This window comes from Ptychodera flava, chromosome 13 (assembly GCF_041260155.1).
Source record: "Ptychodera flava strain L36383 chromosome 13, AS_Pfla_20210202, whole genome shotgun sequence".
Lineage (NCBI taxonomy): Eukaryota > Metazoa > Hemichordata > Enteropneusta > Ptychoderidae > Ptychodera > Ptychodera flava.
The window spans coordinates 33,429,722-33,453,378 of NC_091940.1; the positions used below are offsets into that span (position 1 = coordinate 33,429,722).

Genomic DNA, 23,657 nt, shown 5'->3' on the forward strand with positions numbered 1-23,657 from the left:
TCAGCTAACTTATAATCTACATAAACCGGTACCTCGTTCTCATGCTACGGCGGCCGACGCGTTTTTGTAACATCGATAGACTCTCAATGGCAAGCGGATCTCGTGGAATTCCCTCCCCCATTCGCAAAAGAGAATCATAACATTCGATACATGCTAACAGTAATCGATGTACTCAGTAAATATGCCTGGGCTAGGCCAATACAGTCAAAAACGGCCGATGACACTCTGAAGGCACTACAAGATGTGATTAAGAAATCTGGGAGAAGACCCGACAAACTTCAGACAGATGAGGGGCGGGAATTTACTAATCAGAAAATGCAGGGGTGGCTCCAGGAGTCAGGCATTCATTGGTTTCACACCTACAGTGACAAAAAAGCTAGCGTCGTTGAACGTTTTAATCGGACCCTCAAGACGATGATGTGGAAATACTTTACATATAAACAGACACGTTCCTGGCTCCCCATTCTACCAGAACTTCTTGAGAATTACAATAACACCGTACACGGAAGTATCAAAATGAAACCAGGGACGTAACAGAGGAGAACGATTGGCAGGCATTTTATACACTATTCGGTCCTGAGTTGGCAGCCGGGGGAGCCAACCCTGAATTCAAGCCGGGAGAACGGGTTCGAATTACAAAATACAAGACCACTTTTAAGAAAGGATATTTACCAAATTGGACAGAGGAGATTTTCGTAGTTTCAAAAGTTGTGTACGCAGCTGGCTTGGGAACACCACCAGTTTACAAAATAAAAGATCTGAATGGAGAGGAAATACTCGGCACTTTCTATTCTGATGAACTTCAGAGCGCCCTTTCGGAACGCGACGAGCTGTACAGAGTAGAACGAATTTTGAAGACGAAAAAAATTAGAGGAAAGAAATATTATCTGATAAAATGGAAAGGTTATCCAGAAAGTTTCAATAGTTGGGAGCCGGAGGAAAATGTTATTAGTACTACGTAAGTACTTCGTAAGTTCCTGTGCTGGTACTACGTAAGTACTTCGTAAGTTCCTGTCCATGGTACTTGTCAAGTACTACGTAAGTACTAACGTAAGTATTTACGAAAGTTATTCAATAAGTACCATGGAAAAAGTCTTAATTTCTTGAAAGCCGAAAGTGTCAGTTTACCACCCCACTTCCACCCCCCACCTGGCCAAGTATTTATCATGTACTGTCGTAAGTAATGTTCACTTACTGCATCTTTTTCGGCCGTATGTGGATGAGGTGGGGGCCCCTCAGTTCCTGAACATATTAAGTTTGCAAGATCTTCAAAACGACTTCTCATGTTACCACAGTCCGTTCTTTCGAGTCCCCCTTTTTCAGCTTTATCTATAAGTTCTGGTTGAAGTATAATGTACACAACTGACATAAGCCATAGACAAGTAACTTCAAAGTCCGGTGTTACAGAACCGTAGGGTTTCATAATGTCAAGTGCTCGTAGGTCAAACAAGCATTATAAGCACACACAGATTCACAAGCGTTAAGAAGTTTGTGTAGGTTCTTTAGTGAGACTCGAGGTTGTTCTAGTTGTTCTTGACCAGGTGGGAAGTACGCTTTTTCAAGTTCCTCCTCCTTGAAACCGTCTATTAAAAATCCCTGGCTGCCGCTATCGCGTGAGCTGCCCCATGCAATTCCAAAGTCAAAAGCTCGTGGATATTCTACTGGTCCGACTGTCTCGGTATCAATTGTTGGATTAAGTATATTCTTGAGAACGAGGGGGGTAAGAGCGTTCCGAATTACCAAACATGGAAGCCTATAGTCGTGGCAAATTTCTAAGAAAGTCTGTTTGAACTTATTGTGAATCTCTTCTAGTTCTTCTAAGGCGGCTATTTCGTACGACCTGGCTCGAGTCAACACATTCCGCCTGCAATAATCCCAAGGCATATCTTTGAATATGATAATGAAACTGGGTAAATGGTCAAATGCTCTAGAAACAATCTTTTTTTCTTCCGACTCCGTGGAAAAACGCCCCGGATTCGAGAAAAAGTCAGATGTTGAATTATGGAAGAGTCACAAATAATGTAGTGTTCTGAAGGGAGGGGGTTTCCTCCTCCTCCTCCCAGCCTGACATTGTAAACTAAGCGTATGTTCTATAAACTGGTTCTGAAAATCAGCAATCGAAACGTGGGTGACACGCCCATTATAAAAGTCGGCAATGTTGCTGGAAAAACTAGTGTCAAATTCTGGTACGTGATACGGATCCAAATTTATTGCATCGTAACTCTTACCACTTCCAGTTGGTCCATTTATGAATATGTATGACATTTTAGGATACTATATCATAGAAAAAATTTTTTTTAAAATTATTTTTTAATTAAGATATATACGATAAGACAATGACAATCCTTTCTATTTCAACTGCAATAAAAATACTTGAAACCGGAGAAAACATCAAAATTGATGATGGAGGCAAATTAGTATTTGGTGAATATGTAGATCCTTTCATATACGTAGACAGTGAGCTAGAAGTAGTTTTCAACATCGGACCTAAATATGGTTCTAAAGATCCAGCTACATGTGATGGGGTGTGTGTCAGTTGGCAACTGAGTCTTCAAAAGTTTACTGATTTAATAATATTCCGTACCCTAGGTGAAAGTTTCGATGCATCTACTGCTAAAAGTTATGCTCTAAGCCTGGCCGCTCACTCCAAGAATACTACTGGATTTTACAATCCATCTAAAGTGTATCAGAAGCGAGGGAGCGGGGCGCAGCCGGGCATGAGGTATTTTAAATTTCAGTTTAAAAGAGGGAGAGGGAGAAATCACGATTTCGCTACATGTATTGATATGGTTCAAGAAATTGACTGCGGTTTTAAAACAGTGAGCCCATTGCCAGTCCGAGAAAATCCTGCTATTGTACCTCGTAATATCAGGAAAGGTAGTAAGATAGAATTCTTAGCATTTAAACCGCGCTTAAGTAAGAGTGCTCTTTCTTTCACTGTTGAGAGATTAATATTTTGTGCTGCGCCTAATAAACCAGAAATTCAAGATGCTGAAGAAATAGTCGACTTAGAAAGATTAGGTGAGATATATAAACAAATAAATGCTGACAAAAATATTATAGGGATTTTGATGACCTATCATAGAATAATTATTTTTTCATTTTAAAAATTTTTAGGATAGTATATATCATAAAGATTATTATGGCCCGTCGATTACATACAGCATTCAAGGGAGCAGTTTTACAAAAAAAATTTCCTGAAGTCAAGCGAGTCAAGGATATCGGGGAGCTGGTGGATATTGAAGGTATGGTCAAAGAAACGGAACGAAAGATGTACTCTGTTTATACTGAAATGGAAGTCAAATTATCGGATCCGAAAACTGGTAATACACAAAATCGTACATTGCCTGTTAAATTAAAAGATACATACACAAAAGATGTAAGAGGATCGGGATTGGATGTGGGGCAACAATTAATAGATCGCTACGATCGTATGCTTGATACAATTGAAAATGTTGAGGGTTCTGGTCTCGTTCGAGGAGATACTTAATTTTGAAGTAATTCTAGTAGAAGTTTTACTCGGGGCTGGCCCGGGGGCTGGCGCAGTCCAACTTCCCAGAGGTTAAAAAATAAGCATTGTGTTAGCGATCTGGTGCTACCTTCGGGCAGCGAGAACTGTTTTCAATACGCCATCGTAGCAAGTTTAAAGTTGGCCGACCCCGAGTTTCGTGAAAAGAAATGTGGTCAGGTAAGGAGAAAATGGAATACGTACGCCCCATTTATGGCTGACTACTGTTGGGAGGGAATACCCACGCCCACGCCCGCCGATCTGACTGTATTCAGGCGCTTCGAGCAGCAAAATCCAGGCATCAAACTTCAAGTATTTCAGATCTACGAAAATGATCCCGCTCCCCCGTCCGACATAACTGTGTTATATAGTGCCCCTGGCGGAGCCGAAGGTGAAGCCCGTTCGAAGGTGATAGGAATCAAATAGCAAATATCTTACTGATAGTTGGCGAAGACGGCGGCCGTTCTCACTTCGTACCAATTACTGCGGAAAATCGCCTTCGTAATTCTCGTACTAATCGAAAGAATGAGCGCAGACGGAAGTGTATTGTATGGTTTGTAAAAGAGGTTTTAAGTCAACAGAAGAATTAGAAAAACATCAGGTATACTGTGGAACAGACACTGCCCAGCCAGATTTTCCTAAGGAAGTGTGTCAATTTGAAGGACATCGGAAGAAGGTTCCTTCTCCCTACGTCGTCTATGCAGATACTGAGGCAATTATTGAGAAGGGGACCGGCCGGCACATTCCAATTTGTCTTTCGTATGTTATGGTGGAACGGGGGTGGGGACCTTCGGAACGAGGCCCGGGCCGACCCACTGTTTATGGTAAAAGAACATTCACAGGTCTCTCCTGTGTTACAGACTTTCTAAAGGATATGAAAGAACGGGCCGAGTATTATTCTAAATCGTATTATTGGAAAATAATACCGATGAGGGATCCTTCTAATTACCGGCGCGACGGATGTGATCCAGTCTGTATTGCATGTGGAGAGCCGGCAGGATACCGAGTAGTGAAGGAGGAGGCGACCTTCTATTGCGAAGGATGCCGGCCGTCGAGAACCATTCCTATCTACTTTCACAACCTCAAGGGATACGATGGTTCTTTTATTTTGAAAGAATTACATGAAATCGTTACCGAAGGAGATGATGGGGTTCCGGACCAGAGCCTAAAATCATAGCTAAGACGAGCAATGGAGGAATTATGGGTCTCTCGAAAACATTTATTTTTCACGCCTCAATTGTTGTTGCCGGAGGGAAGAGGGAGATAAAGAGACGTTTCTTTTCTATAAAGTTTATGGACAGTGCTCAGCTGATGATGGGGTCATTGGCGAAGTTGGCAAAAACTGTGCCGGAGACCCACGGGTGGACGGCGGCGCCACTTTCGTACCCAGACATTCAAAGGGCGAAAGGTTTCTTCCCCTACGAATATTTAGACTCGGTTGACAGACTGGGAGAGAACCAGCTCCCGGAGAGGGGGGAATTTTATAGCGAATTGACGGAAGAGGGGATTTCTGAGTCTGATTACGAACAAGCATTAAGAGTATGGGACGAAGTTGGATGTAAGACGATTCGTGATTATATGGAATTCTATTGTGAGACGGATGTTCTCCTTCTTGCTAATATATTCGAAAATTTTCGCGACACATGTTTAGAAGCATATAAGTTAGATCCGGCCCATTACATGTCAGCGCCTGGCTTGACATGGGATGCTATGTTACTTTACACGGGTAATAAGTTTAAACTCATTCAAGATGCTGAGCAGATGACTTTCGTACAACGGGGAATACGAGGAGGTATCAGCCAGTGTAATATTCATTATTTACAGACAAATCATCCTGCTTACGGGAACTGGGATCCAGAGAAGCCGGTGACCGAAATAAAATATCTCGATGCAAACAATCTCTACGGCTGGGCAATGAGTCAGGCAATGCCTACGGGCGGACTTCATTGGATGACGATGGAAGAGTGGGAGGAATGGGAAGGCGGAGCCGGCGGAGCGGGGGGCCGAGCTGCCGGAGGGTGGGGACCTGGTTCCACCTTTCCACCAAGTTTTCTAGAAGTAGACTTAGAATACCCAGCCGAATTACATGAAGAACACAGCGATTTGCCATTAGCACCGCATCACTATGAATTTCCGAGGCAGGGCGGTCGACTGATTACAAGTGTGATGGATAGAGAGTCCTATGTCTTACACTACAAGTTGCTGGAATTCTATCTTCGGATGGGAATGAGATTGAAAAGATTTATCGGGTGCTTGCTTTCGATGAAGCTCCATGTTCGCGAAATATATCGACTTTAACACTAAAATGAGGGCAAAGGGGGGGACAGATTTCGAAAAGAATTTCTATAAGCTGATGAATAATGCAATGTTCGGTAAGACAATAGAAGATGTTCGAAAGTACAGAGACTTTAAATTTGTTTCGGACTGGAACGGCACGGATAGTGGACGTAAAAAGATTCAGAAGTATAATCCAAAGATGAAACATATAACTTTCATAACTTCCGAAGAGGATGGTGATTCCTGCGACAGTGCCCTACTGGAACTGAAAACGGATGAGCATAGATATGTAAAACCAGTTTTCATCGGCGCCGCAGTACTGGAACTTTCTAAGCTGCTTATGTATGAGACGCATTACAATTACTTTCGGGCCCAGTTCCCTGGAATACGATTAGCCTACATGGATACTGATAGTTTTGTTTACAGTGTGCCAATACCCTCCCCGGACCCGGACGTAACTTTCAATGATATAGTCCGAGAAGATGTTGAAAAGAATGGTGAGAAGTCTATATATGATACTAGTGGGATGAGTGGACCCATGGTGGCCCCCAACTTTCCGAAGATTAATAAAAAAGTGATAGGTAAATTTAAAGATGAGTTGAATGGTGAACCTATTCTTGATTTTGTCGGCATACGCTCGAAAGTGTATGCTTTTCGAACTCCAACTTCGGAGACGAAAAAAAATAAAGGGGTGAAAGATGTTTGTGTTAGAAAACATTTGAACTTTGAAGATTATAAAGATCTATTGAAACTGCGAAAAAGACAAAAGGAGACGCGCGGGCACAATTTGTACAGTTTTGTACTGAAAAAAAAAACCCATCAGCAAAAAACATGAAAAAACAGAAAACCTAGTGAAAAGCGGCCGGAGCCGGCACAATTTGTACAGTTTGTACGGAAAAAGGCTGGAGAAATCCGTAGTGAAAAGCGTAGTAAAATCATGATGGCGCCAAATGATATCAAACGTGTGCAGCTATATAATCCAGACACGGGCGAATGGTTGGCAGAAACATGGCCGATAGGACGGACGACGGGTCATGGTTAAAATTGTAAAGACATTAATCTACTATTTTCAATAGAGACTAGGGCATCACTGATAACATAAATGTGGGCAAATATATTATCATTGTGAGCGTCATCGCCACCCACGCGGTATCTTTCTTCAGGATCTCAAGTGAATTCCGTCCTTTGTGTTCATTACTTTTAAACCATTTCCATGAAACTCAATATCTTTAAAACTACGCAGATCGATAAACAGACAGAATTTATTCTTCAAATAATCGGCCTCATCTATATCAATTTCACACCAATCTTTATCTTCAGCAAAATACCGTCGCACCTCTCGCCAAAATTGTCTTGGTATCATCTTCTGAGCGTACACTTTATTTGCAATGCCTTCAATCATTACAGACACAGATTCAATGGAGGGGTTAAAGAAAAGTTCACTGTTCAGTTCTGACTGATTCTGATTTTTAGTGAAGAGTATAGCGATACCTCTAATGCTACGTCGTGGTACATTTATATTTTCATTGATAACCGTGTCCGATTCTTTGAATGGGATTGTTCTAAAATAATGTATATGCTCGTAAAGGTAACTTTTTCCACCGTTGTAATAACCAGCAGTTACCCTCGCGAGATCGAGGTCAGAAATTGTCTCGTATTCCATTTGAATGTTTTTAATTTATAATTGGTTGTAATAAACTGATTACTGACAAGTAATTGGGGGGCGGGTGCCAACGTAATTTCCCATTCGATATGACTCCCTAACGCTTATGGATATGCAACCCCATGGCCTGTTATGAGGGGATGAGGAAGACGAATAGCATATTTTGTTTTATATGTGTCAAAAAGTAACTTATCGCCCACGACGGCGGCATCTGCATCGGTCGAACCGCTTCTTAATTTTCTTAGATTTTCGTTCTGAATTCCATACAGTGTCATGTTCGTTCTCTCCTTTTTATGTTTGAAGAGATCGCGATAACATTCAATAAGGTTATATTTATTCAAATCGAAAAGTGTCTGGCCCTCAAATGTGAGTTTCATACGCTCCACCAAATTTTTTGCAACATTTTGTACTACACGGGTAGTTCCACCTCCCGTTACTTCGAGATCAAAAACCAGGTCGAAAGTATCTGGAACTAAGAGTACTCCGCTTTCTAACTTCGGACATCGTATGATAAGTGTCTGGCCTGGATCTGCCTCACTTGGATTATGAGCAATCACGTGATGAGTTCTTTCTGACTTCGTTCCATTCGGTATTCGGTTGGTGAAAGTCGGTGATAATGTTCTATCGTACCCCATTTTCGTGTAATGTATATAGTAGAAGAAAAAAAAGAAATTACATGTTATAAAGAAAATTAATCACATCTTAAGTTTCACTTCGTGTATATAATGACTTAGAAGAAAATCACATCTTTACATAAATATTTCCGTCTGCTTGAAAGATAAATCGATTACCTGTGTCGCGAATCAATCGAAGAACCCAATATTCTTGGAGATGATGAGCCTCCTGGTCATCCTCAGTATCCTGGAATACAGCTATGAATTCTAGTCGCTTAAAGAAGTTAGTCTTTTGACATTCCTTCACGAAAGCTAATATGTTATGATATAGATTATCATCTTTGAGTCGGACACCTGGATTTGCTCGAAGTATATGTCGATTTACCCGCCGAAGTTTGCACCATTCCAATTCGACGGAGAAACCAAACAGGTCTTTATTTTTAGAAAGAAACTTTGCAATATTCTTTTCACCAAACATGTCGATGCTGTAGGGGAGTGTCATATATTAATACATAATTTTATTTATAATGACTAATGTTAAACCAGTTAAAAATATCCATAGCTGTTCTCCAACAAATCCGACAACCGATCCTGCTGTTTTTAATAGAAAACTGACGAGGGAGCCGATTAAACCTGGTATTGCAGCAGCACTTTTTGCGGCCAATGTTTTTAACCATTCGCCAAATTGCTTTACAATTTCTTTCGCTTTTGTATATACTTTGGGCGGACCTGAACCAGACCCGCCAGTTCCTGCTCCCCCTCCTCCTGCTCCCGCTCCTCCTCTAGTCACAGCCAGGGCAATTGTTGATATTGTCATTCCAAGGGCAGTCAGTATTGCAGCGATTGTAATACCATTTCGTTTAAATAACTCTGTCAGCTTCAGTCTCAGTGATAATTCTGGATCAGAAATTACATCACGAAGAGACCTAGTCGTAGCCAGACTTTCACGTGCCCCGCTAATCTTGCCATTTTCGTATTCAATTCGATTGTCAATTTTAGCTTCTCTTGTTATGAGTTCAGCTAGTAGTTTCTTGGCTTTTTCTTTTCCTTGGGTGCTCGTTTCAGGAATCCTTTAACTGTTTTTCAGCTTCTCTTTTCTCTAGCCTTATTTTAACTTTTTCATTGTTAAGGTCGCTAATACGCATATTCGCAATCTTAATTCATCATTAATAGCTCTATATTCAGGGTTTTCATTATTCCATTTTTCGATTTTATTTTCGATAGTATGTATTTCATCGGCATTATCGCTAAAATTTTCTCGTAAATCTGTTATTCTATCTCTGAGTCGTCCAATGTCGTAGGGTTTGAGTTTATCGGCCGGCCTTTTCAATAACATTTTTGCTTCATTATCAGTCAATTCTGTTACAAAATCTGGATCTATTCCTAATATATCTTTTTTAAATTCTGCAGCTCCCTTACCTTTTATTGAGGAGGGCATTAAAGACTTCGTGCCTTTATTTGATGTCAGCCTGGCTTCTCGATAATACAGCTCTCCATCCCTAATACTAGTATTCGTATGCATTAATTCTCGTTTATGCGCATCAGTAATCCTATTACTATCTAAGTATTGGTTAGCCGTTATATCTGTAATTTCTCCTCTCTGTCTAATCAACGACTCACCTGCGGGTCTGTCGCTTGAGCCGGCCTGGAAAGGCTCGGCTTCTGCAAGGGTATTATCGCCGATAAAAGATGTTTCAGCAGTAGCATCATCGTCATTCAAATTTGTATTAACGAAATCCTGGAATGGTATATCTTCTCCTCCTTCTGCCATATTGTATTTCTATATTACTACAATTATTTTTTATCATCCCTTACATATACAGTAAAAAAATGCACATCTCAGTTGTTGAAAGCGTTGAACAATTGGCTGATTACATAGAAAGAACAAGTGCTGCATATCGACGAAGTTATAAATTAATGGGTCGAATTGATATGGCTCTTAATATTACTAAAGGAATTCTTGTAAGTTCAGCTGTAATAGCGGCAATTCCGGCAGTTCCAGTTCTTTTAGCTTAACTCCTATACCAGGTGTTATTATTGATGTGATACAAGGGAAAACGGGTGTAGCAAAGAGACGAGAGAAATATAAACATTATTATGTTGCAATATAAACAGCTGCTTACACAAATACAAGAAAAAGGTGCAACAACAGAGGCCCCGGGGTCAGAACTTATTCAGAACATATTTCATCAGGCGCTAGAAATACAAAACAAGAAGGATTTAGTCCACCTCTGGAAAGATACCTAAGACATTATGGATTAAATGGATATGAAATTTAGTTCGCCCGATAGGAACTTCGTGTTCAACATCAGCTAGACTCAGCGACCGGCCGGCCGGACTGACAACGGGGTAAAAGTCCTTTTATATAGGCTAGTTTGATGGTGATGACTCACACGGAATTTCCGTACATGTATAAACATGCTCAGCAGGGAATTTCCCCGCTTAGTTCAGGACAATGCACTGCTGCGCGTGCGTGAGTTCGTATATAGGTCAGGGTTACACTTTAGTTACATGGATGGTTAATTTTTCCTTCGCTTCATGTAGATAAATGAATAAAATGGGGTGTAAAATTCTTATTAATCCCAGTTGTCCACGTTTACTTTACTATGTTCCGTATTACCTTATAAAAAGATATGACCTCGTCCAAGACATCTGCATAAACTACAGCTCCGACATTGACCCAGATACCGAGACCTAAGCCAACCCAGAGCCCGATAAATGTACCCCTGCAAAAGCAAGACCATGATATCATTAGTTTTTCCAAGAATTCTCCCGTCTGAATGCTTTCATATTGCCGTCTGTGTACATTCATGCATTCATGCATGTGCATTCATGCATGTGTACATGTATTACACTATCCATGCGGTATTTCGTTTCAGGTAGTTCACACTGTGAAAACGATGGACTTTTCCTCAAACTTCAACCAAACTGTGAGCAATTCTATTTCAAAATCAAGAATACAAATCGGGGGTCACCGTGTACATTTTTGCACTGGAGAAACAAATATATTTACCTGTATTTGAAATTCAAATGGGCCACTATCCCTGTATTATCCATACGGGAAGAACAAAATTTCCGATTTTCACAAAACTAATCCGGTGAAAACTTTATTTATTCCATAGGCGTCAAAATGAACTCCCAACAGTGTTAGGCCAAATACTGCAAAAGTTTGAGAGTCCGAATATCTATATTTGTGTGTGTTAAGGTGGAATGGGCTACCTCAACACACACAAAAAATACCAAAACAATGAAACCACGTTGGTTTAATTAAAAGTTGTAATTATAAGATAAAGAATCGCAGTGATAAGTTACAACCACGAAAAAATATTTAAATATTGTTTAATGTAATTTGTACCTCTTTGTATTATAACTAAAAATTATTAATGCTACTACTTATATATATATATATATATATCTATATATATATATATATATATATATATATATATATATATTGTACCGTGCACAAAGTCAATTTATACCAGGCAAAACTTTCATTTGTTTTAAACATTATGTGTAAACCTACATGTAAACATCAACTATATAAAAAGATACGTTTATGGGTTATTTATGGGTAATTTGTATTTGCCAAAAAGAACAGAAATCGTCATAAGGAAGAGTTTGTCTCACTTAGTACTTTAGAAGTGGCCCGTTCTAAGTCTCATCAAAAAGCGCTCTTGTATAGAAGCCTTCTTGATCGTTTTAATGTTTCTGTTGGGATTTCTGTTTGCTTGTTTGTGTGTGGTTTTGTTGGTTTTTTACGTCTTTGGTTGTTTTATTTTCACTGCCCTTTTAGTTTATGTTTTTGTTGATTATGTTTATGACTTGTAATTTTAAGCTTTGGTAATTTTTGATGTTGTTTTAACAATTGTAGACTTCGATGGATTGTCGACCTTGTGAAAGACAATCCCATTGGCCGAACATGTTAGCGAATTTCAAAAAAGTGTATTATTATTATTATTATTATTATTATTATTATTGTTATTACAAGTTTAGGGGCTATAAGTATTATATAGAAATCTAATAATAGTTCATTGAGGCTGTGTGGGAATTCTGATAAAGAGATGTTGTATATTTTAATTTTATCAATGGGGGTGACTTCCCATTGATGCACGTGCAGCGCAATTTTCTTCCATCAAAAGTCACGACTATGAAAAAGATTTCCAATATAAATTCTCTCTCTCTCTCTCTCTCTATGAAAAAGATTTCCAATATAAATTAACTGTCTGTCTGTCTGTCTGTCTGTCTGTCTGTCTGTCTGTCTGTCTGTCTGTCTCTCTCTCTCTCTCTCTCTCTCTCTCTCTCTCTCTCTCTCTCTCTGCAGTGAAATTGCTATGCTGCGACCATCGAACGAATATTTTCCATACATTAGGGGTAATATTAAAAGTTCATTATATAATCTAACCAGTGTAGTCTGGCAGAGACCCTGCGATTCGCGTTCTTTTCTGTTGGAACACGCGCGCCCTTCAGAGGCGCGACGCGATTCCCAGAGCATGCGCAATTGAGAGTGCGTGGCGTGACAGTAGAACGTCTCGTGCTATCGTGCTATCGTGTCGTTAGCTTTAAAAATGATGGAATGTCAACAGAAACTGGAATTACTGCAGAGAATACTTTTCAGGATATCACATGTGAGTGTCTAAGGTACCAAGTAGGACGTTTAGGAAATCCTTTCAGAAACTTCATGCCGCCTGTGGCCATTTTGTGGAGTATAAGCTTATAAGCTTACGTAACTGCAGCGTAAACAGTATTTCTACTGTACATATTGCCGGAACATATGTGATGGAAATGTTTGCGTTTCACGTCGTTCAATTATTCAGATGGAAATGCCGCCCTCTACTCCAAACTTTGACAGACTTTGGAATGCTAACTCTTGTATAACAATGACGTAATTTAATGGGACGATATTTGTATTCGAGCACGGCTACAGTACAGTTTTTGATTCGAGAACTCTCATCATGTCGGATTCACTGAAACAGTCAGTTGTATGCTCAACAATCCAGAGGGTGAGTCGAACTTTTTCCTATGTCCATGTAGAACTTGTGCAAAAATAAGCGAATCCACAGGCCTTTGGCGAATCAATAAATGCGTTTTTCACCAAGCTGAAAGGTGGAAAGATTAATTTTTTTTGTAGCACGTCAGTAGTTTGATATGACTAACGCCCTTCACAATAATACTGGCTATTCCATTGAGCATCGTGCTACAGGTCAAAATATTATTCCTCAGGTTGATATACATATGTAGAGATTTTTATAGAAACTATTCCATAGCTATTTACATTTCTTTATCACTTTTTGCGGTTTTGCGGTTTCCTGTTTTTTGTTAGCCGATTAGCCGGCACACGCCAAAACGACTAGTCTTTGCGGTTTTCTATAATTTTGAGTTGGCACGCGCCAAAACGATTAGTCTATTGCGCTCGTATTTCTGGGCACGTTTAGTCTCACTGTTTACCTCCGGTTGGTTAGCAACTGCAGTTTAATTGACAGCCGATTCTTTATATTTAGGGTAAATTGTTGCAATAAGTGTTTCCTACGACGTTCGCACAAGTGAGAGCCCTATACTATGTCAAGTAGGGCAGTATTATAACGTGATATCTTGTAATATTTCCCCCTTGTCTTGGCCTGCTGGGTTTTTAAAAAGTGTTTAAAGGTATACAGGCACCATGTTCAAATTAAGCCGTTGCTACCATGGAAAGGGATCTAGCTAGTCATAGAGTTTATGGGGTCACGCCAGGTCACACTAAAATAATGCACCACTACATGGTCATATAGCCAAGACGGAGTCAGCTTGGACTCTCTGCTATGCCGCGCAACAAAGTAAACGCATTCACTGACGTTTTTCAGACAGAACACCCAAACTAAACGCCATCAAACAATCGCACAAATCAAACAAAAGATTCAATTTGTATCCTTTTTGTAACAAATAATTACGTGTGCAGAATTTCTCTACAGACGGATTAATTGGAAACACACTGAAAACATTCATCATTCCAGCGAGATATACATGTATACTGCAGACTGTAAAATGAAATGACAGAAAAACCGCAACCGTCTTTCTAGGGTTACCTGGTTCGTTCTCAGGAAAAGGACCTATTTCCCAGGAAAAACTACATGGTCAAATAGCCAACTTTGCGATAAAAGCCGAGGCAATCACCAGGCGTAATTTCCATTACTGCGCGAAGGACAGCATATTGTTTATTTTCCTCAAACAAATGCCTGAATATCGGTCTTTTACATAGTGTCTTTAAGTGTCCGAAAACATACTCAGCTGCGTTGAAGTCAGGCGAGTAAGTTGGCGTGAAAATGTACTGTATTCCCATGTGATCTAAGAATTGTGCCAAAAGTTCACCTCCACGATTGTGATGAGTTGGGCAATTGTCAACAATGACGACGTCGCCAACCATGAGCGAAGGAGTATGTACATCGTCCATTACCGAATTTGCTGCCTAGAAACGAATCAGTGTCGGACGCCCCATCCACTACGTTTGCATGACAAATGCCATGGGCGCTGACAAGTAGATTCAGCGTTACATTTGGTTGTTTAGCGTACCGCTGTATTTCAACACAGCGAGTGCCGATAGCTGCATGTCCGTACAGGCTATTGTATACAAACTCCCGGATAACAAAATCCTGATTCGTCAAAAAAGAGAGAGTAAGAGATGGCATTCAATTATTATTTAGTCGATGGTGAAACAATACGATGGGTTCGAGAATAAAACAAAAATACGGTAAATTCTTTACAGAAAGAGCTTGAACGGCGCGGTATCACGTTTCCTGCGCCCGAATCTACATAAACGCCCGATCGAGGAGGTGGTGTTAGCTTCAGCGAAAGTGGGATAGCGTCAACCGAGCAATCTCCGCAGCACGCAGCTCAATTTAGATTGCTGCCTTCGTATTGCCAGTACTACACACCGGCGTTTTATGCGATGCCACCTTCATCACCGTACGTCTATTATCAACGTCCAGGTGAAATTCCGACAACAGCGAGCACACCGTCAGCGACTGTGACTGTGACTGACTCCTCCACCCCTCTCCCGCTAAACACATCAGCGACTAGTATCCGTACCGATGAATGGTTCCCACCCATTCCAAAGGACCCCAACCATCGTATCCACAAACACCTTGAATGGCAAGGAACACGACTGGTATTGCCAGGCTTACGAACTTGTTGACATTTTCTTGCATGTTCTTGTTTTAAAATTTTAGTGTTTCCATAGACCCTATCCATGCTTAGGGTCAATTTTCCCCCAAAACGGAAAGCCTTCGTTTCTGAGTTGGATAAAATCGTTGAAATATTGAAATTTAACTTTTTTCATTAGTTTTTGTTCTAGACATGGATATGTTTATCTAACATCCATGATGAAATCAACACGTTCAAAACAGTCCTGGTAACGCCAGCACGCCTTTTCAACAAAAAATATTTCATGATATGTTGCTACATTGTCTTTCTGTTTTGTCTATAATAAACGTCAGTGGCTACGTTATTTTGTTGCGCGGCATTAGAGAGAGTCCACGCTGACTCCGTTTTGGCCGTAATTTGTCTTCATTATTCTTCCTGGAATGAGACAAACAAATCATTAATTGTCAATCCATAAAATAAATAAGTACCAGTGAGTCTTGGGTGCTAAGGGGAATTGGGTTAACAAAATTAATTTGAGATACTAGTAGAATTAATTTTATCACATAAAATTAATTTGAAGCCTGGAGGCATAAACTTAATTTGATGAATGCGAAGTTAGTATTATACTACATAACACTTATTCAGGGTTAGCGGTAGGATTTTCAAATTAGTAGCCACACTTACTCAGTGTGGCTAATTTGGTCCTAATTTTATTAGCCACACGCAACTTTCATTAGCCACACATACTTAATGCTGGTAGAAACATATTGCTTTAGTCTTCAAGTTTTGATGTGATACATTCATAAATGCATTCACACACACATATTAATATATATATATATATATATATATATATATATATATATATATATATATATATATATATATATATATATATATATATATATATATATATATATATATACATATATATATATATATATATATATATATATATATATATATATATATATATATATATATATACAACTGAGTTGATCAGGATAATCTAAAATATTACATTTCCTACTACAAATTTGTTTCGTAGTATTTAGCTCTACTCTAGTAATTGATCACTCTACTCAGCTGATCTTAATAAACAGTATATATATATATATATATATATAATATATATATATATATATATATATATATATCTGAGATACATTGATATGAGATTCACTGCAAAGGCTACACAGACAGTAGACATGATCTTTAAGTCAACTAAACATTTGTAAAAACACATTCAGAGACACACAAGACCTTATAAACATTTTCAAGAACAGTCAAATCATCATTATGTGATTTGGGAAAATTGTTTGAACTCAGACCAAAATAAATGAAAAAGAGTAAAATATTGATGAACATGTTACATCCTCATCTATATATACTCTTTTGTTGTTGATTTTGCAAAACCTGGATTGCACTTTATGATCAAGATCCCCAATTGGGATAGGATTTCAATAAAGGCTTACTTCACTTTACTTTACATGCCTACCCTAGTTAAACCCCGATACAGAAAGGTGATGAGCGTATAATAGATCATTACAGTTAGTAAAATTACTTTTCCGATCAGAAAAACTGTTAAAAAGGTGTTACAACAATGAGACATTGAAGTTCTAGCGACAGCATTGTTAGGAAAATGGCACGTTTTGCCAGTACCTTCATGAATCTGTGTCCCTCCGTACCCCGTTACCTAAATAGAATAGTCCCACTCCGCACATCCGCCATTGTTATTCTCACTCAAGGCCACGATGCCACGATGCGACGTCGGCTTTCCTTCTCTAAATATGCAATTTCATTTGTTTGACGCTATTATCCTTTCATCAGTGAAGAGTTTTTACCGGTGACTATTACAACTTTCACTGCTATGTCGTTGTTTTCACAAGATGTAGACCGTTTGATATTGCAATGTCGACTTGCTTTTATGTGCAGTCAATGCACATGCCATGCCATAGTTTACGGTTCACACTATGCTGTTGATCGACAGCATACACAACGTTTTTGTTTCACGTTTACTTTTTATAAGTTATGATTAATATGGAAATTTCACTAAAAATGTCGCTGATCCAGGGATTGTGTAATCAGTTTGATTTGATACTGCTATATGAAATACTTTGTCAATAAAGCTCGGAATCGTTGCTGAGTTTTGCTGCTTTTGGCTATGGTTGTCTATCTCAGTATCAACGTGATCGGCTTTTGGCTATGGTTGTCTATCTCAGTATCAACGTGATCGGAATGCCAGTTCATGGAGATCGATCGAGATCGCGAGAATGTAATTGTAACTGTTTTCTGTATTTTGTCTTCCTTTACAATTTCAAGTAAGTGCTTTAAATAAAGAGTTTTTTATGTTGTCTTTAGCATATCAGTGGAAAAGCATTAAGATTTGGACTGTTTAGTTTTATCATCAGCTGTCGCCACGCTTTTGAGATCGTGGCGATTGCCGATGGGTTTTTGTTCGCCACAAACAAGTTTTAGTCGCATTTTGCGACTGTGGCGACCTCTACCGCGAACCCTGCTTATTTGAGATGACTGCATGAAACAAATTAAAAATGCTTGAAAAATTATTTCTGGTCTATATAAAATTAACTCTAACACACTAAAATTAACGGAAAGCATAATTTTGACCAGAATGGCCCCAATATACATTAGGCCAAAAAAAAAAAAATTGTGTGTTTCCTGTAACATGCTCTTCAGAAATAGGGTAGGTAGGTAGGAAAAATTTTTTTTTTGGTAATTTTTTTTCTCTGCAAAAAAAAATGTGAAAATTTTAATACCCTTCGACAAGGGTCAAGGCATCGTCATTGTCAACACAAAAGATTACATACACGAATGCAAAAGACAATTACGCAACACTCAGTATTATACACAACTAGACAGTGACGACACAGAACAAACAGTAAACAAAGTACACGAACTATTAAACAAAATGTACGAGAACAAAACACTCGACCATGATACTTATAAGTATCTCGATCCAAAAAACATAAAAATCCGTACCCCGCATTGGTACTTATTGCCTAAAATTCACAAACCGCCGCCTGAAAACTCAACGTTTGCAGGGAGACCAATATACTCGAGTGGCTGCTCCAGTCCCACTAACAGAATTTCAGAATTCCTGGATTACTTCATAAAACCACTGGTCCAGCAACAACCGTCAAATATAAAAGACACAACAAACTTCATACAAGAAATAGAAAAAACAAATTTCCCCCAACATGCATTTCTTGTAACACTCGACGTGGTGTCGATGGACACAAACACAATTCACGACGAAGCGATTCGGCTAGTCAGTGAAACATTTAACTCACAAACCTCGCTTCAAACAAATTACGGCATCAAAAAACCACCCACGGAAGACTTAATAGAAATGCTTTCACTAATTCTAAAATACAAGTTTTGAATTTAACAAGCAATATTTCATCACAACCCGCGGCTGCAGCATGGGATCGAATGCCTCGCCAGAGATAGCAGACATTGCTTTTCATGAACTTGAAAAGAAAATAATCGTAAACAACCACAACAACATTCACTTCTGGAAAAGATTCAGAGATGATGTCTTTGCAATCTTTCTGGGAACACAAACCGAACTCACTAACTTCATTCAAAAAATCCACACAATGCACCCAACGTTTAATTTTTCATACGAAAACTCAACACAAGAAATTACATTCCTAGATGTAGTAGTTTTCAAAGGTGCAAGATACTACAAAGAAAATATCCTCGACATCAAAACACATACTAAACCAACAGACACATTCCAATTTCTACAAAGAGAATCGTGTCACCCGACAGCAACATTTAATGGCTTTATCAAAGGAGAAATCCTTAGATACGCTCGCACTTGAAACAACAATGACGACTTTACTAAAAAAGTTGCTTTCTTTAGAAACAAACTACTCGACAGAGAATACAAAAACAATGAAATCACGAATATAACAGAAAAAATAAACCACAGTATTCGTAATACACTAACAAACTGTACAAGTACACGTAAAGAAGCAACAAACAAACTCATCTTCAGTACAACATACAGCCCTTACATAGGCTAACAACCAAAGATCTTAAGGGAAGTCTTTTGAAACATTTGGCTGAACTGGAGAAGGACTCAACACTAAGGAATCTATTCCCAGAATCACCAATCATTGCTTACAAGAGAAACAAAAACCTAAAAGACACACTAGCCAAAACAAAATTTACAGAAGTAAAGAAACAAAAAAAACAAACAAACCAGACCACCAAACGGACTCACAACGAGACCCAAACATTGATATTCTTGCCTCGCTATTCGAAGAGCAAGATCACTAAAATACATTAAAATAAATTTCACAAACACAAACTAACGAAAGAATCTACATTGCGACTGATGAGAAACCACACCCTGGGTTTCGAAACGCAAGCGTCAAAGGGCCACTCATCAACTTTGTAACACCCACGCGTGGTAACACCATAGGTCCGGCTGCGTCTCGCCATAAGCTTTCCCCACACAAACAAAACATTACCGTACACACTAATCCAAACTTCCCTACAAATATCCGAGGCGAAACAAACATTTTTATTAATACAAACAATCGGATAAGAATGTAGGAACACATTTTTAAACGAATCAAACACAAACTCGACACAAAAACATTTTGGATAGTTAGGTGGGGAGCCTCTTTCACACTTTTTACAATCGCCATAAGCTTTCCCACACAAACAAAACATTACCGTACACACTAATCCAAACTTCCCTACAAATATCCGAGGTGAAACAAACATTTTCATTAACACAAAAAATCGGATAAGAATATAGGAACACATTTTTGAAACGAATTGAACACAAACTCGACACAAAAACATTTTGGATAGTTAGGTGGGGAGCCTCTCACACTTTTTACATTTTTTCTTGAACGTGATCGCATTTCTCACATGTTACGGAAAACACGCTTGCACAAGCAGTCGCTATTGTTGTTTAATGACGTCATGAAATCACGCGTGATTTAAAACTTTTCCCAGCCAATCTCGCGGGATTTGTTTTCAAGGTCCAAAAAAAAGTTTAGGGTCGGGGGTTTGAACTAGGGTAGGTCGGGTTACCGGAAACACACAATTTTTTTTTTGGCCTTATCTTTATTATTATAACACCTGCGTCTGCAATCTTTGGAGTTTTCTTCGTACAGTAATTTCGGTATCAGAGGACGCTACTTTGCCGCAGAGTACAATAACTTTTGGTGTTATTGGACGCTATTGACCTTTGACCTCAAACACCATTACGTCAATGCGGGGAAATACTTCTAAACATTGGTTACTTCACAACGTTAGTAGTGGTGAATCAAAAGCCTGTGAATTCGGGTGAAATTATGCTGCCGGCCTACAATTTCTCACCGACACTGCCTGCGCGGGTTTGAAATTTCGTTCTGTGCGCTTAGCGGACGCGCTTAACGCGTTCTCAGTTTGCTCGCGATCGCTCAGTGCAGTGCGGGACGGTCATCCCCAAAAAGCTTTAATTTTGATTTTTTCGAGGTAAAATTGGATTAAAAAGGTGTATAAAAATGAGGTTATTCCCAAAATACCGGGATTTATGTCCGAGTACATTTTTAATAGAAATAAGGGAAAAAGGAACATTTTCAATGCCAAAATAGTTACCATGGCAACTTGAAACCTTAAAATAAGTCTGGTTTTTGTGTTCTCTGACCCGAACTCCCTCACTAGATAATTTTCATATCAATCAAAGTAACTTTTCATGGGATATTAGAAAAATGATATTTTCAACCCCTAAAATGATTACCATGGAAACATGGGGCAGTGAAATCGATATCATATTTGGTCTTTTCGACCCAAAATACCCTAATTGTGAAATTTTCACGGAAATTGAACCTATTATTATTCGCGTTATTATTTCTATATAATAATTATATTATTATTATTATTATTATTATTATTATTATTATTATTATTGTATAACTTACCACGAGTTTGCCCGCCTGTAGTACATCCCGAGACCAAATCCCCCGAGTAGCGGTCCCCCGGAAGTACCGAATATTGTGTTAGCCAGGGATACCAGAGAACCAAAAGAGGAAGCTACGTAAGCAAGGCCAATGGAAATGATTCCATACACGACGGCTGAAAATGGAAAAAATTAAGCGCGGCGGCTGGTAAAAAATATCAAAAATATCCATTGAGATCACATTAAACAGACCTTCGTCTGTAATATTCTAATGAATAATAAGAGATTATCCTGTTCTATGCCTGTATAACATCTTCGTGAGAATTCACCGAGGAAATTATGTCTTACGGAAACACAGATTTCTCTTTGTTGATATTGTAAGTGTTCTTGAACTTAGACATGTATATTTTTGTTTCTGTTCTTCATCTTTGATTCTTGAAAACTTAGGACTCACATTCAAACGTTTTAACATGTTCGTTTTCTTCCTGTGGGCTATCTTTATAAAGTCAGTCTTGTACTGAACAGTGAGTTCTACTCTTTGAGATTTGGCAACCGTCATCAACGCAGGTCGCCATCATTAAAGTCATTTCATCGACATTTCTCTTCTCTGTAATCTTGTAAGGATGCACTCACTAAGAATTTTCGCAACTATAGTATCAAGGACATCATTTTCGTACATCGTTGTCTGCGTTCTCTTCGCCCTCCATCGTCGCCATGGTTTCACAACATCTTCCAGGGTCACGGCTATCATCGCATTTAATCCTGATGACATCGAACTGCGGAGTAAAGGAAATAGAAAGTGTTTTGTTTGAAATAGCGACCTCAGCAGTAACGCCGAGGATATTTGTTGTAAATGAATTAATAACAAAGTGATTTCGGGAAAAAAAATAACAGTATAACTGTTCCTATTACCTGAGAGTACCTGCAAAAAGCGAAGAGACGAAGAGACCTTGTATACCGGGTATCGATCCGAACAGCGAACTGATGAAATAGACCAGTATCTACGATTCAAAGAAGTGACAAGTTGTTATATTAATTTCATATACTAGTATCTACGCTGGCGCATTTGAGACGGCGTCGCTGCCATCGTCACACGACACTGGGGCTGATGATCACTGAATTGCATTGACTTGTGAAGTAGAAACGGAAGAACATTTTAATGCGATATTGTCTTTAAAAAGTTTACTGAGGTCTCGATCGATACACCAGCGAACGGCCATTTTGAAAATATCCAGAAAGTAGTGTGGGGCACCATACTGTATTTCAAGACTAAGAGGAAAATTTTCTTTCTTTCTTCAAAAAAGAACTAACCAAACGATGCTAAACCGATAGTAATTCACAGTGCTTTAGATAGATATATTTTATTCATCTCCATCGCTTGGTCAACCACTGTTTTATTTTTCATACAATCATTTGTAAAGGAGTGTTTTATACATCTACGTTGAAAGGAAATGGCAGTGTCACAGTTTTACCCGACTTTCTACATCATTCTTTCACAGTTGAAATTTGTCAAAAAGCAAGATGTCAGCTGCGTAAGAAATACGCTCTATTTCTACACGATGTACCTCAAAACGTAAGCTGGCTTCACTACTCCCAGTATTTTTATCAACTCGATGCTTACTACAACATATACAATAATAAAGAATACAGCAATGTCCTTATTTTTGCCTGGTAATCCATTTTAAAGGTGGATTTCACAGTAATAAGAAGCGTTGGCAGTTCAGGAACTAGACTAGGGTGGTTATAAATGGATGTGTGTGCAATTTAAATTTCACCGAAATGTTGATTCACTTATACATGGTAGTCTATGAGAGAACTATGATCAATTTTTTGCCAATACAAAACATAAAACTAACAATATCTGTGCATTTATAGACATTTGATAATTGATATACACTTTGCTATCTTTCCCATATGTTTTTGTCTCTTGTCTCTCATCAATTTTAATTGTTCAAGTTGTTTAATGTTGGATACCACTTCATTTTCTTTGCTTGTGAAGCTTGTCGATAATGTGTATGTATTTAAAAGAATCAATGTATTTCATCGGCAATTTCCTATTCAGAAAATATCAAATGAACATCCAATAATCTTCTGTTAAAAGTGACCCTCTCCCAAAGATAGGTTTATAAAAAGTGACCCTCCCCCTAGGACAGTTTTCTAAAGTTTTTCTAGTTTCCCCCCGGCCCATTCTCCCCTGTAATTACTGAAGGCTCCCTAAATCCCCACACATCCTGTTTTATACTGTCCAATCCGATTAAAATCAGATTGTAGAGTACGGCAACGTCTGTACTTTCGCGGTATTCTCATGCTGTCGCCTCTCACAACGACAGCAAGAGAATACCGCGCAAGTATAGACGTCGCCGTACTCTACATCTGATTTTAATCAGATTGCTTACTGTCCAGAACGCATCATTTGCAAGCGTGGGTTGATCTGGTGGTGTTGTCTTGACAACGTCTGACCTCCTTCAAGACATTTTTTACTTTCGCAGAGTTGATTACTCTGTAATTGACTGATATTACCGCTAGACGATAGTTACACCTGGCAGTGTTAGC

The 23,657-nt window shown here is 38.9% G+C and overlaps 1 protein-coding gene across 1 annotated transcript in view; it reads right to left on the reverse strand.

Moving 5' to 3' along the window:
- The window catches only part of LOC139148220 (sodium-dependent multivitamin transporter-like), a 51,777-nt gene that overhangs the window by 16,194 nt on the left and 11,926 nt on the right, over nt 1–23,657 (reverse strand). The window contains exons 11-14 of the mRNA XM_070719535.1: nt 22,017–22,105; nt 21,738–21,880; nt 21,127–21,280; nt 10,683–10,788 (exon numbers count right to left, since the gene is read on the reverse strand). Of these exons, the coding sequence (XP_070575636.1) occupies nt 10,683–10,788; nt 21,127–21,280; nt 21,738–21,880; nt 22,017–22,105 (492 nt within the window). The remainder of the gene's footprint in view (nt 1–10,682; nt 10,789–21,126; nt 21,281–21,737; nt 21,881–22,016; nt 22,106–23,657) is intronic.